This window comes from Brienomyrus brachyistius, chromosome 13, assembly GCF_023856365.1.
Source record: "Brienomyrus brachyistius isolate T26 chromosome 13, BBRACH_0.4, whole genome shotgun sequence".
NCBI lineage: Eukaryota > Metazoa > Chordata > Actinopteri > Osteoglossiformes > Mormyridae > Brienomyrus > Brienomyrus brachyistius.
Window position 1 is genome coordinate 16783347 of NC_064545.1, and position 13622 is coordinate 16796968.

A 13622-nucleotide genomic window follows, 5' to 3' on the forward strand; every position below is an offset into this window, starting at 1 on the left:
CATCTCCTCCTCCCCCTCTGCAGATGCCCAAAGGCTCGGATGACTCATGGGCTCAGAAGCTGTATAACACGCACCTGAAGATGTCCCCCCTCTTCGAGAAGCCCCGCTTGTCAAACAAGGCCTTCATCGTGCAGCATTTTGCAGACAAGGTTCATCCTGCTCGCTTGCCTGTGTGGCCTTGATACCACCTTAGTCTTTGTCAAGTTTCTCAATGTGGGTAAGCAGGAGAGCCAAACTCCACACGCCGAACATATCACTGTGCTGAAGATACGAGCACAGGCACCCCGGCGCTAACCTCTGTGCAGTGATACGATTGGTGTATGGAGTTTGGCGGAAGATAATAGTTCCTACATTAAACTGCTCACTTAAAGTCTGTGGATTATCTTCAGTAACTTGGTCATGATTCCTGGTCAGAGACGTTGCTGTTGAATTTTTCAAATGTATTTTTCTGCCGCTTTAATCACCTCAGGAGGAATATCATTCACTCCCGTTGTATTTGAGAGAAGCCCAGTATCTCCAAAAGTAGGCAGCTCCCAGCAGAACAGCCTAGATGCATAGATCACTAAGACACCATGTTTTTCAGTTTTGGGGTGAACTGGCCCTTTAAATCCTGTGGCCAGATCCTGGTGGGGTTGTCTTCTGCTGTCAGTGTGGAACGACAGAACATGGTTACGATACTTATTGCGTTTGTTTTTAGGTGGAGTATCAGTGTGAGGGATTTCTGGAGAAAAACAAGGACACTGTCAATGAAGAGCAGATCACTGTGCTGAAAGCAAGCAAGGTGAGCGTCTCCAGGCAGAAGTCCGTAGGAACGCTGCCCTTTTCCAAGCACCTTTTGCCGGTTATTGTGTTGTGGACAACAGAGCGAAAGGCATCCATCAAGAGCATCAAACAAGATCATGGTTTTTGTTATGCCTGGTTTGACCTCAAAAAAAAAGGTTTCCATTTTCCAGAGGTTCAGCTCAGCATCGCCACCTGCTGTTCTTTCAGAGGACGTGTTATCTGGGTTATCAGTATGCATTTAACTTGCAAGGTCTACAAAAGGTTGTTGGAAATGAGAGAAACAGATGGGTTTCTGTGAGGTGAAGACTTGCTAAATATTTTTAGTGTGGGTGGATGAATTTAGTGTGTTCCCAGCACTGATGACCAGTACGTTTTGGGTTGATGTACGCACCTTTATTCAAGCTATTTTGAAGTGTATTAAATTCGCGGCACTGGACTTATTAATAATAAGCAAAGGATTTTTCGATTCTATATTCCGCACTCCGCACACTTGATGAGGAGCCTCTCTGTTATTGGTGCCAAAGTGCTGGTATCGCTGTACAGTATGTAGGACAGGATCTGATGCTCATTGCTGGAGTGCATCGTGGTGCTGTGCGCACCTCTTTCCCTGGATTTTCTCCAGCCGCGGCACTGATGTGGGACTTGGTGTGAGTAGCAGTTTAAATATAGAAGTATCTTCAAAACCTAGCTGTGGGAATTTTACAGAGGAGCCTTTTAGATGTACACGGCTTTTCAAAAGGCCCGGGCAGCTTTCCGATCCAGGCCGCGTTCCCTCGGAGACGGAGCGGGTAGAGAGGCTGTTTCGGGAAGGTGGCACAGCATTTTGGTCTCCTTTAGATGGAGGCTGTGTTTGGTCATGCTGTGAGAGTCTCAGCAAGGTGTCTTTGCCTCTCTTCTCCACATAAAGGCTGGGGACCTTTTGAGGGCCCCCATCTTGCTACAGTGTCCTCAGTGAACAGCTCTGCTCAGCATCTCATGGTCTCAGGCCAGAGGTTTCTGGAGCAGCTTGTTGACTGTATTCCAGCACATTGTAAAAAGCACCTGAAGGTTCATTTGATGCTGCTGTCAACTTATGTCCTTAAAATAAGACACTGGTGTGAAACAACGTTTAATGTGTGGTGGTAGTTACCTGCTCCGTTTCCGGCATCCATGCCTAGCAGGTGTGCTTATATATCATTTACATTATCTAATACTTCCTTCACCAAGTGTGTAGCTCTTGGACTGAGCCAATTCCAGTGAAATTTGGGTCGGATCCAGAATTGTCCCAACCCAAGTCCAACATCGATGTCAAGATAACGATAATTATCATTATATGAAAACGATAATGTCATTATGTGAAAATTATGGAGTCTACGTTCAAATGGACTGCTTTGTGTGCCTGCCTTCCTGTGCTTCTACACTGCATTTAGTAATTACTGTGTTGCTCTCCTCAGTATTATGGCAATACAGGGATGAAGCTGTTGCATGTTGTGTTTTATGTCACTCAGAAAAAAATACGATATTCATTACAACTTTACTTATTTTGCATATATTATGAGAGAAATAATGTACATTATTTTTGAGAGATTTGAGAACCTGTGGATTGTAACTTCATTTTCGGTGATTTCTCCATCCATTATTGCTGTGTATTGTCCCCACCTTGACAACTTTCTCTACAGAAGGTAAACCTCAGCATTCGCGCAATGCTGCCCCCTGCTGGTTCTTGGCTTCTGTTTTTGTCTCACTCTAACTCACTCACACCTCTCATTCTCACCCTTCATTGGACGCACTTCTTGAATTCTGGAGCTGAACTGCATGCGTCTGAACACTAGTTGGGTCTTTTGCTCTGGAGTGCAGGAGGCTGGGATAGGATGGAGGTGGGATGAAGCACGTGGGTTGAGCAGATGGGGAGGGTCAAACTTGTCCCTCAGCACAGTGTGTCTGATGTGGGTCACAGTGAAGGGGGAGGAGTTTACCTCATCCTGCAGCATGTGATTGTTGATGTCTGATATGCTGACGTTTTGGTGTCAGTGGGAAAGTGGGTGGGGTTAAGTTACTCCCAGCATGCCGTATTGATGTTTGGGGTTAGAGGTTAGTGGGTGGGGAGATCTTCTCTGACATGGTCCATTTTTCTGTTTCAGAGAAGAAAAGCATATATAATACAAAGTAGCTCATTTCATTTCCAGGGGTCTCGTCTTAACTTTTTTCATTTTATATTTCCTTCGCAAGTCTATAATTATCTTTTGCAACAAAGGCTGTAACACTTAATCCGCATAAGAGAGACCACAGGGACCGATGGCTTAGATCGCACTCCCTCCCTTTGTGTTTGTGAATGTCTGTGTGGCAGTCCTCAGAACGCTTAGTACCTGGGACTGGACTCATGCATGTACCATGTACATCTTCACTCATGTATTAAATTTAATCTTTCATACAGGTCCTGTAGCTACGAATATTTGTCGTGTGGCCCTGTAGCCACCTGCCCCCGGGCCCTGTAGCCCCCACCATTCCCTGTAGCCGCCTGCCGCCAGGCCCTGTAGCCCCCACCATTCCCTGTAGCCCCCACCATTCCCTGTAGCCCCCACCATTCCCTATAGCCCCCACCATTCCCTGTAGCCACCTGCCGCCAGGCCCTGTAGCCCCCACCATTCCCTGTAGCCGCCTGCCACCAGGCCCTGTAGCCCCCACTATTCCCTATAGCCCCCACCATTCCCTGTAGCCACCTGCCGCCAGGCCCTGTAGCCCCCACCATTCCCTGTAGCCACCTGCCGCCAGGCCTCACCCATCAGTTCAGGGCAGCATTTCACCTGTATCATTTCATTGTTATGTAAATACCAAATACCGCTATCCTCTTAGCTTAATTCTCTCTCTCTCTCTCTTTATTCATGCTGCATGATGCTGTTTGCACTTGTGTGCTGTGCTGTCTGTCGGTCTTGAGTGTTTGGTGTCTGTATATGTACACGCACCTTGCTGCCGTATGCAAAACAAATATCCCCCCAGGTTAATCTTAAAGTTTAATCTTGTGTCACAAAATGTGTAATAAACTTTTTTTTTTTTATCTCAACATATGATCATGAACTATTTAAAACCATATTTTCTCCAATAATGATCATTTTGGGTTTACAGCTAGTTATTTTTCACCGAAATTTAAATACGTTTTTCCTTTTCATATGTGGTCTCCTTTCTCTATACTTGCAACTATTACTGTGTGACACTGTGGCTGTATCTGAATGCTAATAGGTGGCCAGAATAGCAAATTTAGTTGGTGAGTCAGCATAATAAGATACATCATTAATGTACCATATAGGCTGCGTAACAGTGAATGTGTACAGTACAGATGTATAGAATAATTTAATTTCCCCGATTCGTAACTGCTGTTTCCACATGGAGTGAACTGTGTGATTTCACATTGAGTAAGTGGGGCATCCCCTTAGGATTCACGACAAGCAGGGTAGGTCATCTTGGTGCATCTGAGTGTCTCTGTTCGCTGGCAGTTTGAGCTGCTGGTAGAGCTGTTTCAGGATGAGGACAAATCGACTAGTCCGGTCGGAGCCCCTTCTGGTGGCCGGACACGGCTCAGCGTCAAACCCAACAGGACTCACCCTGGCCAGTCTAGTAAGGAGCACAAAATGACTGTGGGGCTGCAGGTGAGTTAAGATGGGAAATCCCTGCCCTGTCATTGGCTCGCTGTGTTTCTGAAGGCAGGAGGTCTGCCATCTTTGTTGAAGCGAGGCAAACCCTTCCCTGCCCTTCCACAGTTTCGTAACTCACTCCATTTGCTGATGGATACCTTGAACGCCACCACCCCTCACTACGTACGCTGTATCAAGCCAAATGACTTCAAACTGCCCTTTACGTAAGTTGTACCTCTTCTTTCTCTTTGAGTGGCTCTATTTTGATTGGTGGAACTAGCTTGGGTCATTTTGCTTCAGCGGTTTCTAAGCAGAAGGTTCCATGGAGATGGAGCTTGTCTCGGGTACAGCAAAATTCTTCCAGTCCATGAATCTCACGTTGTTTAAGTAATGTGGACCTTCTTTTTAGCTGTCTGTCTGCCTGGTGAATTTGCGTTGATTAAGATGTCACCTCCCATTGCCTCCATTAGATTGACTTTTGTTTTTCCCAGGTTTGACCCCAAGAGAGCAGTACAACAGCTCAGAGCATGTGGTGTCCTGGAAACCATCCGAATCTCTGCAGCTGGGTTCCCATCCAGGTGGCCCACACATCCACACACGAACAGACAGGCACAGTCAGAAACAAGCATATATCTGCCACACCAACTGTCCATAACCCTAACTAAACTATATCTTGTATCCATAACTCTTTATGTTATTGGCAGTTACATTCAGCTTCCGTCTTGACAGGTGGACATATCAAGAATTTTTCAGCCGTTATCGGGTTCTAATGAAGCAGAAGGATGTTCTCCCTGACAAGAAGTTAACATGCAAGAAAGTTCTGGAAAAGCTGATCAAGGTAGAGGAAATTTCAACTGAATTGCATAGAGGGACCAGTTAGGCCAGATTGCCAGTTATTTAGGCTTAGTGGTAAATTGATCCAGACATTCCAAAATCACCATTTTGGCATTTTCAAAAAGTGATTTTTAGAATTTCCAGTCCCGAAAGTGACTTACCGGTTTTGTATGTATTGCATAGTACTCACAGCAACTCCGTTCCGTCTCGCTCGCTTTCCACAGGATGAGGACAAGTACCAGTTTGGCAAGAACAAGATCTTCTTCCGCGCGGGTCAGGTGGCCTACCTGGAGAAGCTGCGAGCGGATAAGCTGCGGGCAGCCTGCATCCGCATCCAGAAGACCATCCGCTGCTGGCTGCAGCGCAAGAAGTACCTGCGCATGAAGAACTCTGCTATCACTATCCAGAGACACGTGCGCGGCTACCAGGCGCGATGGTGAGCAGCGCACCAATGGAGAGGCTGTGTGTGAGTGTGTGCGAGCGTGCAAGCACCCTCGCTACCGTGTGTTAGTCAAGAAGATGAGGATGGATGAGTGGATGGATTTTATGCACCACCAAAGCATCCAAGGCTTCTTAGATTCATGATGAGAAGATTGCAGGTTCAAAAAATGTTCTTTTAGGGACATAAACTGCACATATAATGTTTCGTAATCAAATCATTCAGTCATTTTTCAAATTATGATGAACCTCACACCGATGTCTTGATTTTTGCCCCCTGACCAGCCTGGCCAAATTCCTGCGACAGACCAGGGCAGCCATCATTATCCAGAAATACCAGCGCATGTTTGTGGAGAGGAAGCACTACAAGCAGCAGCTGGCTGCAGCCCTCATCATTCAGTGCATCCTGCGGGCATACATGGCCAGGCAGCAGTACAGGATGGTAAGACAGGCAGCAGTACAGGACGGTGAGACTCCCCCCTCATACAGACATGCAGCAGTACAGGACGGTGAGACGCCCACCTCATACATACGGGCAGCAGTACGGGACGGTGAGACGCCCACCTCATACATACGGGCAGCAGTACGGGACGGTGAGACGCCCACCTCATACAGACAGGCAGCAGTACAGGACGGTGAGACGCCCACCTCATACATACGGGCAGCAGTACAGGATGGTGAGACAGGCAGCAGTACGGGACAGTGAGACGCCCCCCTCATACAGACATGCAGCAGTACAGGACGGTGAGACGCCCACCTCATACAGACGGGCAGTAGTACAGGACGGTGAGACGCCCACCTCATACAGACGGGCAGCAGTACAGGACGGTGAGACGCCCACCTCATACAGACGGGCAGCAGTACAGGACGGTGAGACGCCCACCTCATACATACGGGCAGCAGTACAGGATGGTGAGACAGGCAGCAGTACGGGACAGTGAGACGCCCCCCTCATACAGACATGCAGCAGTACAGGACGGTGAGACGCCCACCTCATACAGACGGGCAGTAGTACAGGACGGTGAGACGCCCACCTCATACAGACGGGCAGCAGTACAGGACGGTGAGACGCCCACCTCATACAGACGGGCAGCAGTACAGGACGGTGAGACGCCCACCTCATACAGACGGGCAGCAGTACAGGACGGTGAGACGCCCACCTCATACAGACGGGCAGCAGTACAGGACGGTGAGACGCCCACCTCATACAGACGGGCAGCAGTACAGGACGGTGAGACGCCCACCTCATACAGACGGGCAGCAGTACAGGACGGTGAGACGCCCACCTCATACAGACGGGCAGCAGTACAGGACGGTGAGACGCCCACCTCATACAGACGGGCAGCAGTACAGGACGGTGAGACGCCCACCTCATACAGACGGGCAGCAGTACAGGACGGTGAGACGCCCACCTCATACAGACGGGCAGCAGTACAGGACGGTGAGACGCCCACCTCATACAGACGGGCAGCAGTACAGGACGGTGAGACGCCCCCCTCATACAGACGGGCAGCAGTACAGGACGGTGAGACGCCCCCCTCATACAGACGGGCAGCAGTACAGGATGGTAAGACAGGCAGCAGTACGGGACGGTGAGGCGCCCACCTCATACAGACGGGCAGCAGTACGGGACGGTGAGGCGCCCCCCTCATACAGACGGGCAGCAGTACGGGACGGTGAGGCGCCCACCTCATACAGACGGGCAGCAGTACGGGACGGTGAGGCGCCCACCTCATACAGACGGGCAGCAGTACGGGACGGTGAGGCGCCCACCTCATACAGACGGGCAGCAGTACGGGACGGTGAGGCGCCCACCTCATACAGACGGGCAGCAGTACGGGACGGTGAGGCGCCCACCTCATACAGACGGGCAGCAGTACGGGACGGTGAGGCGCCCACCTTATACAGCCAGACATGCTCATCAGGTGCTACATGGATCATGCCCTTTCCTCAGCCCCTGACTCACTGTCAGGGGCGCCGCTAGCAATTTTGGGCCCTATGACAAAATATGAGGTTGGGCCCCCCTACCACACCCATTCAGATCTCTGGGGGCCCCTAAAGGGCGTGGGCCCTTAGAATTGTCCCAACTTTCCCCCCCTTAGCGGCGCCCCTGCTCACTGTATCCATGTATCTCCCACCCAGCTTCTCCGGGAGCATAAGGCAATCATTATCCAGAAGCACATGCGTGGCTGGATGGTGCGGCAGTGGTACAACCGCTCCCTGGCCGCCGTGGTCTACCTGCAGAGCTGCGTGCGCCGTATGAGGGCCAAGCACGAGCTCAAGAAGCTGAAGATCGAGGCGCGCTCCGTGGAGCACTTCAAGAAGCTCAACATCGGCATGGAGAACAAGATCATGCAGCTGCAGCGTAAGGTGGACGAGCAGGTGCGTTGCCATGGAGGTGGCCCCCCTGCCGATACTGCCCAGGGGCCACGGCAACGGGCGCCCATTTTCAGAGTTGCTGTAGCCTCACTTTCTCCTCCTCCTCTACCTCCTTTTTTTATTTCTCCCCCTCCTCCTCTTTCCTTTCTCCTCCTTCCTCCCCTCTCCTTTTCCTCCATGACTGTCACATGACTGTTTTCACCCAACTATTGCTCAGTTTTGTTTTACATATTCTGCTAAATTAAGTTACTCTGCCATAAGAGCATTAATGTTACACTCAGCGTTATATCTGGATTTCCTGTTAAAACTCTCTAGCTCTAGGGTGATAGTACAGTGTATTACTTGAGTGTCACCTCCATTTGTTAAGCTCCAGGTAATTTTTTTCATGAAAGGTTTATCACCTTGCTTCAAATTTAGCGTGCAGAAATGGTCTTGCTTAAAATTAGTCGCTAAAATATTCTGCTGAACCTGGAAAGTGGCAAAGTCTCGCAGCAAAGAAAAGGCTGTGACCTTATTCGGAATTTCCAGCCGAGGGTGATGGACTCGGGCTGCCTGTGTGTCCGTAACAGCATAAGGAGAACAAGGCCATCACCGAGCGCCTGGTGGGCCTGGAGAGCTCACACACAGTGGAGAGCGAGAAGCTGCGTGCCGAGGTCACCCGTCTGCGCAGCACCGAAGTGGAAGCCAAGAACAACGCTGGCCGCATTGCCGCCCTGCTGGAGGAGCTGGAAGCCCTCCGCACCGAGAAGAGTGTGATCGAGGAGTGGGCGGAGACGTACAGAGATGAGATGGAACAGGTCAGTGATGCCAGGGGCTGCTGGGTCTAACTCTTCGGTTAAATAACCTCGTAACACCTTGCTTGAGGTGGCACAAGTGACTTAGTAACTCATGAACAAATATGGTAACTGCATGAAATACATGAACCAGTATGATTTATAAACGATGTATGAACATGGAATCAGTGTGTAACATGTATTTAGTTTCATTCAAATTTATTCTTGTAGTGCATTTTTGCAATATCACATTGTCTCAAAGGGCTTTACATTGAATGTTTGGCAGGGACAATGTAGCACTGGGCAGGGATGATTTCTGGGTAATTAATGTGTTTAAGTAAGAGTGCACTAGTACATTATTTGTGCGCTCTCACATAAAGTGGTACCAAGAACATTCATATTGCATATTGAACCTTCATATCATTGGAATTGCAGTTCTAGGTTGTTTTATACCGGAAGATTCTCCGAGATATTAGTCATAGTTTAAGACCCTGGAGGAAGCAGAGTAGGTGCAAGACTGGGCTGGCTGGGGTGTAGGTGTCAAGCAGCAGGTGTGACTGAGATGTATTGAAGCAGTTTTCTTCTCCTTGCCATGACCTTTTGCGCTCTGTGTTTACATCTCTGGTGCCTTGCCTGCTTTCCAGCATCATTTTCAGCGGGGAGGCTTTTGAGCTCAGCTGGGAATGCTGACCGCACTTGGTAGTCCGTCTGAGCCGAGAGAGACGCGTTCGTGGTCTTTACACCGGGTCTCATCTTGTGTGTTGCTCCTGGTTGGCAGATGGTGGCAGACCTTAAAGAGCAGAACACGCTGCTCAAGAGCGAGAAGGACGAGCTGAACCGGCTGATACAGGAGCAGGCAGAGCTGATGGCAGGTACTAGTTAGTTAATCAAATAAACCGGGAAGATGTGGCTCCCCTGACACTGTTCCTAGTGAAGCTGGTCAGCTGAACAAAGAGCATCAATCTACCCAATCCTGTTTTAATCAGAAGTGGCCAAATGTGAGTGCTGCTCTTAAGGGTGACCCGGTTATCACGGCAGCTCGCTCCCGCTACACCTTCCCCACCCTGAGTCACTGTAAGGAAGCCCTCAGCCTGACCCCCTGCCCTACCCCCCCCCAGAGAGGATGCAAAGGGTTCTGCAGGAAGAGACCAGGCAGCTTGAGAATGAGCTGAACGAAGAGCGCTCCCGCTACCAGAACCTGCTCAGTGAGCACCTGCAGCTGGAGGAACGCTACGATGACCTCAGGGAGGAGATGAACTTGACCTTGGTGAGAGTTCCTTCACGGCGACTTTGGGCACCGTCTTAACTAGCAAACTGAAAACGGAACGGATTCTCTTATAGCTCTTTTGACTCTGTGAATTCATGCGACAGTTACGCAAAGCTTAGCAGCTGAGTAATAACAACATCACATGACACTGGTCTGTCGCTTCTGCTCCAGCATGTCCCCAAGCAGGGCCGGCTGAGGACCGACTCCACCCAAAGCAGCAACGAGTCATACAACTCGGAGCTCATCGAGTCTGAGGATGGCTCTCGTGGGCTCGAGGTGAGGCCTTGTGGCCCGTTCACCACACCACGGGAGTTTGCAGCGCCTGGAATGGTGCTTACGACTACGTGTGTGGGATGAACGGGGCTTTGGCTCCTCTGTCTGAGTGACTGCAGATTTCGCACCAAATGTGAACTTTTTCCATGAAAACACGCCTTTCACCCTGTGCCACTTATAATGACTCACACATACGACCAAAGTTTTTAAATAAGAAATGAAGAGTTTTGTGTAATCGATTTTGGCTGGCCGTACATGCCGCAATGGTATGCGCTGCCTGGTGCCCGCCGTATGCCATGCGATGGCTGCCAGGGGAATATACTGTAGTGTATGGCGGCATGACCATCCCATCTCCCAGGCTCACACCTAAAAGTCAGTGTGATTATCCTGTTCCGACATCTGCTTGCCGTATCCCATGAGGATGTCATCATTGTACCTTAATATGTCTTTTTTTGTGTTCTTGAAGCTACAGAAGAGGGATGATGAGCAGGAGAAGCAGTCCATGCAGGACAAGCTGGAGCGAGGAGAGGGCCAGTTCCAGCGGGCCGGAGGCAGGGTACAGGCGGGGGCTGTCTCTCTGGGGTGTGAAGACGCCAGGATGAGAAGGTGGTGTCAACAGAAGTCTGATCATTAAACCACTCGTGTTGCTATGCTCTCCCCTCCCACAACAGGATGACGAGGAGCTCAAGGTGTGTCGTGGGGCAGAGCTGGAGTACGAGTCCCTCAAGGTAAAAGGCAACAGCAGGAAGTCCTCTCCAGCAGCCTGTTCTGTCCTCGCTTTGGGGTCCTGTAAGGGTGACGTGAGCCTGTCCCATCTAATTCAGGCAGATGGCAGGTCATGGGAGTCTTACTAGCTAGCTGAATGAGTGGGTTGTGTGTTGAGTCAGTGGGGTGGAAGGTTAACTCTGTAAGGTGGTGTTGACTACTGTGGGGAAGGAGTTGTTTCTCAGCCGGTCGGTGCAACGGCGGAGGTTCCTGTAGACCATCCTGTATGGGAGAAGGGTGAGCAGACCGTGATTGGAGTACGAGGGATCCCGATGAGGGATGTCTCTGATGGGTAGCTGGGTGCCAGTGATGTGCTGGGCGGATCTCCCCACCGTTGGAGGGTCTTCCGTCCTGTGACAGCTGTAGCAGACAGAGAAGCAGTTTGTGAGGATCCTGTTGATGGTACAGCGGTAGAAATTCCCCAGAATGCGGGAGGTAGGTGAGCTTCATTAAAGCCCCAACTACGGTCTTTGGAGATGTGAACACGCACAAAATCGAAGCTTGACACATGCTCTAAGTCGGCTCCATTGACGTAGATGTAGATGCGTCACGCCCCCTTGTCCGTCGCTATTCCGCGAAGAACTCCACAGATGATCGGTTGCTGCTATAATGGCGGCTGATTTTAAACAGGGGGGGACAGCTTCTTGTGCCAGGAAAATGATAGAAATGTGTGTGAAGACCCCCGCACAGTCCATGTTTTCTCTGTGATACAAATATTATAGATGTTTTCCAGACATTCAGTCTCAGTCCTGAGCTTTTGAGAACCTGAGCTTTGTAGGAATGCCATCTTTGCCAAGATGATTGCTTGCCAAAGGCGATGCGAGGCCTACCTTGTAAGGGAATACCGTGCACCGTCCATCAGAGTGGTTAACCCAGTGAATACCAATGAGGTCACATGTGGGCTTAAATGACTCATTAAAATGCGCAACTCAATGAACAGAAATTCCCCGCCGCTTTTGTAAGCTCCTCCCAAGTGGTTCTTTTGTCATCAAAGTCTGCCCACTTATGCTCAGGGGCGGACCATCCTGTGCATGAGGTCCGAGGGTCTCTGTTACCTTGTCATAAGGACATGGGGGGGGGGTGTTTATCACACAAGACCGTCATTGTTCCTCAGCGCCAAGAGCTGGAGTGCGAGAACAAGAAACTCAAGCACGACCTTAACCAGATGCGGCAGCTGCTGATGGACGAGGCCCCCGTAATCAGCACGGGGACGCCATCACCTGCTTACAAGCTGCTCCTGGACCAGTTGAACTCAGCCAGTGAGCAGCTGGACGTGTGCAAGGAGGAGGTGCTTGTTCTGCGCTCCCAGCTGGTGAACCAGAAGGAAGCCATGCAGCAGAAGGTGGGCACGTGGGCAGATCTACCAGCTAAGGATCCAAAGAGCCTACTAGACAGAGCTGAAAACAGAATCATTAGCTACCTATTATTAACTCTGAGAATTATGAATAATGCATGCATCCTGTAATTTTATGAAGAAACAGGAGCTGCAGACATGCACTAGCACTGTTTTTATAACACCTATGTTCTGTCATTTTCTTTTCTCCCACAATGCACTGCTCCTCAGGAAACGAAGGTATTTGTAACTGTTTTATATTTGAGCTTAACTTCAGTGTGAAAATGAACTCTGCGTGGGCTCATTAGTGCACCGACACGTGGAAATATCAGGAACATCATTGCAGGAGACGAAGGAGCTAACGCTGTCCTACACGGAGGAGGTGCAGCAGATGAAGGGTGAAGGAGAGGTAACATGCATGAAGGAGAGCCACAGGTATTCCCCCCCCCCCCCACTTGTCCGGTCAATTTTTCTCCTTTGCTTTTTACTTTTCCATGCCCGCAAATATCCTTTTTAAGTAATGTCATCACTAACATCATTAATTCTGGGAGAGGTTACAGGACATGTGGGTGGGATGAGGCGGTTGGCTTTGACGTCATATATTTACCTCCTCTGAAATAGTTCGGTGTGGACTGTACATGGGTGGGTCCGTCACACCCTGAATATTAGCGACATCATAGCCGTTTGCCAGGCTGACGGCTGAGTTTAGTACCGATGCAGTAATGTTAAGCCACATTTTGACATTAAAAACATCAAAAGGCTGGTAGGGTTTTAGAAAGTCCTTGAAGGCCTGACTGGTGCTGATTCTAGACACTTCAGAACTGGCATGGCAGAGATTTCATTGCATCATGAGCGCCCCCATGTGGTGATACTTCACTGATGCCCCCCCCATATTCCCTTTTCTCTTCTGCCATTCCTCCTGCCACCAAGGGTGCTGGAGGCGCAGCTGCAGACCCAGAGGAGCAACTATGAGAATGAGCTGGAGGTGTTGCGTGGGGAGCTGCAGAACCTGAGGGAGGAGAACAACCGACAGCAGCAGCTCCTGGCCCAGAACCTGCAGCTGCCCCCGGAGGCTCGCATCGAGGCCAGCCTGCAGCATGAGATCACACGGCTCACCAACGAGAACATGGTGGGGACCGGGCTATGCCCTGCCTTACTGCCCCCCGTCT

The 13622-nt window shown here is 50.1% G+C and overlaps 1 protein-coding gene across 3 annotated transcripts in view; it reads left to right on the plus strand.

Annotated features, from left to right (window-relative positions):
* Positions 1 to 13622, plus strand: part of LOC125706595 (unconventional myosin-Va-like) — a 30021-nt gene that overhangs the window by 11047 nt on the left and 5352 nt on the right. For 2 of the 3 annotated variants that reach the window (XM_048973338.1, XM_048973340.1), the window contains exons 13-30: positions 24 to 149; positions 698 to 781; positions 4254 to 4406; positions 4518 to 4615; positions 4883 to 4969; positions 5121 to 5229; positions 5450 to 5661; positions 5949 to 6105; positions 7806 to 8045; positions 8612 to 8839; positions 9594 to 9687; positions 9934 to 10082; positions 10254 to 10358; positions 10822 to 10911; positions 11027 to 11083; positions 12235 to 12462; positions 12731 to 12888; positions 13384 to 13582. In XM_048973338.1, coding sequence (XP_048829295.1) covers positions 24 to 149; positions 698 to 781; positions 4254 to 4406; positions 4518 to 4615; positions 4883 to 4969; positions 5121 to 5229; positions 5450 to 5661; positions 5949 to 6105; positions 7806 to 8045; positions 8612 to 8839; positions 9594 to 9687; positions 9934 to 10082; positions 10254 to 10358; positions 10822 to 10911; positions 11027 to 11083; positions 12235 to 12462; positions 12731 to 12888; positions 13384 to 13582 — 2574 coding nt within the window. The remainder of the gene's footprint in view (positions 1 to 23; positions 150 to 697; positions 782 to 4253; positions 4407 to 4517; positions 4616 to 4882; positions 4970 to 5120; positions 5230 to 5449; positions 5662 to 5948; positions 6106 to 7805; positions 8046 to 8611; positions 8840 to 9593; positions 9688 to 9933; positions 10083 to 10253; positions 10359 to 10821; positions 10912 to 11026; positions 11084 to 12234; positions 12463 to 12730; positions 12889 to 13383; positions 13583 to 13622) is intronic. The other variant, XM_048973339.1, reaches the window with a different exon arrangement.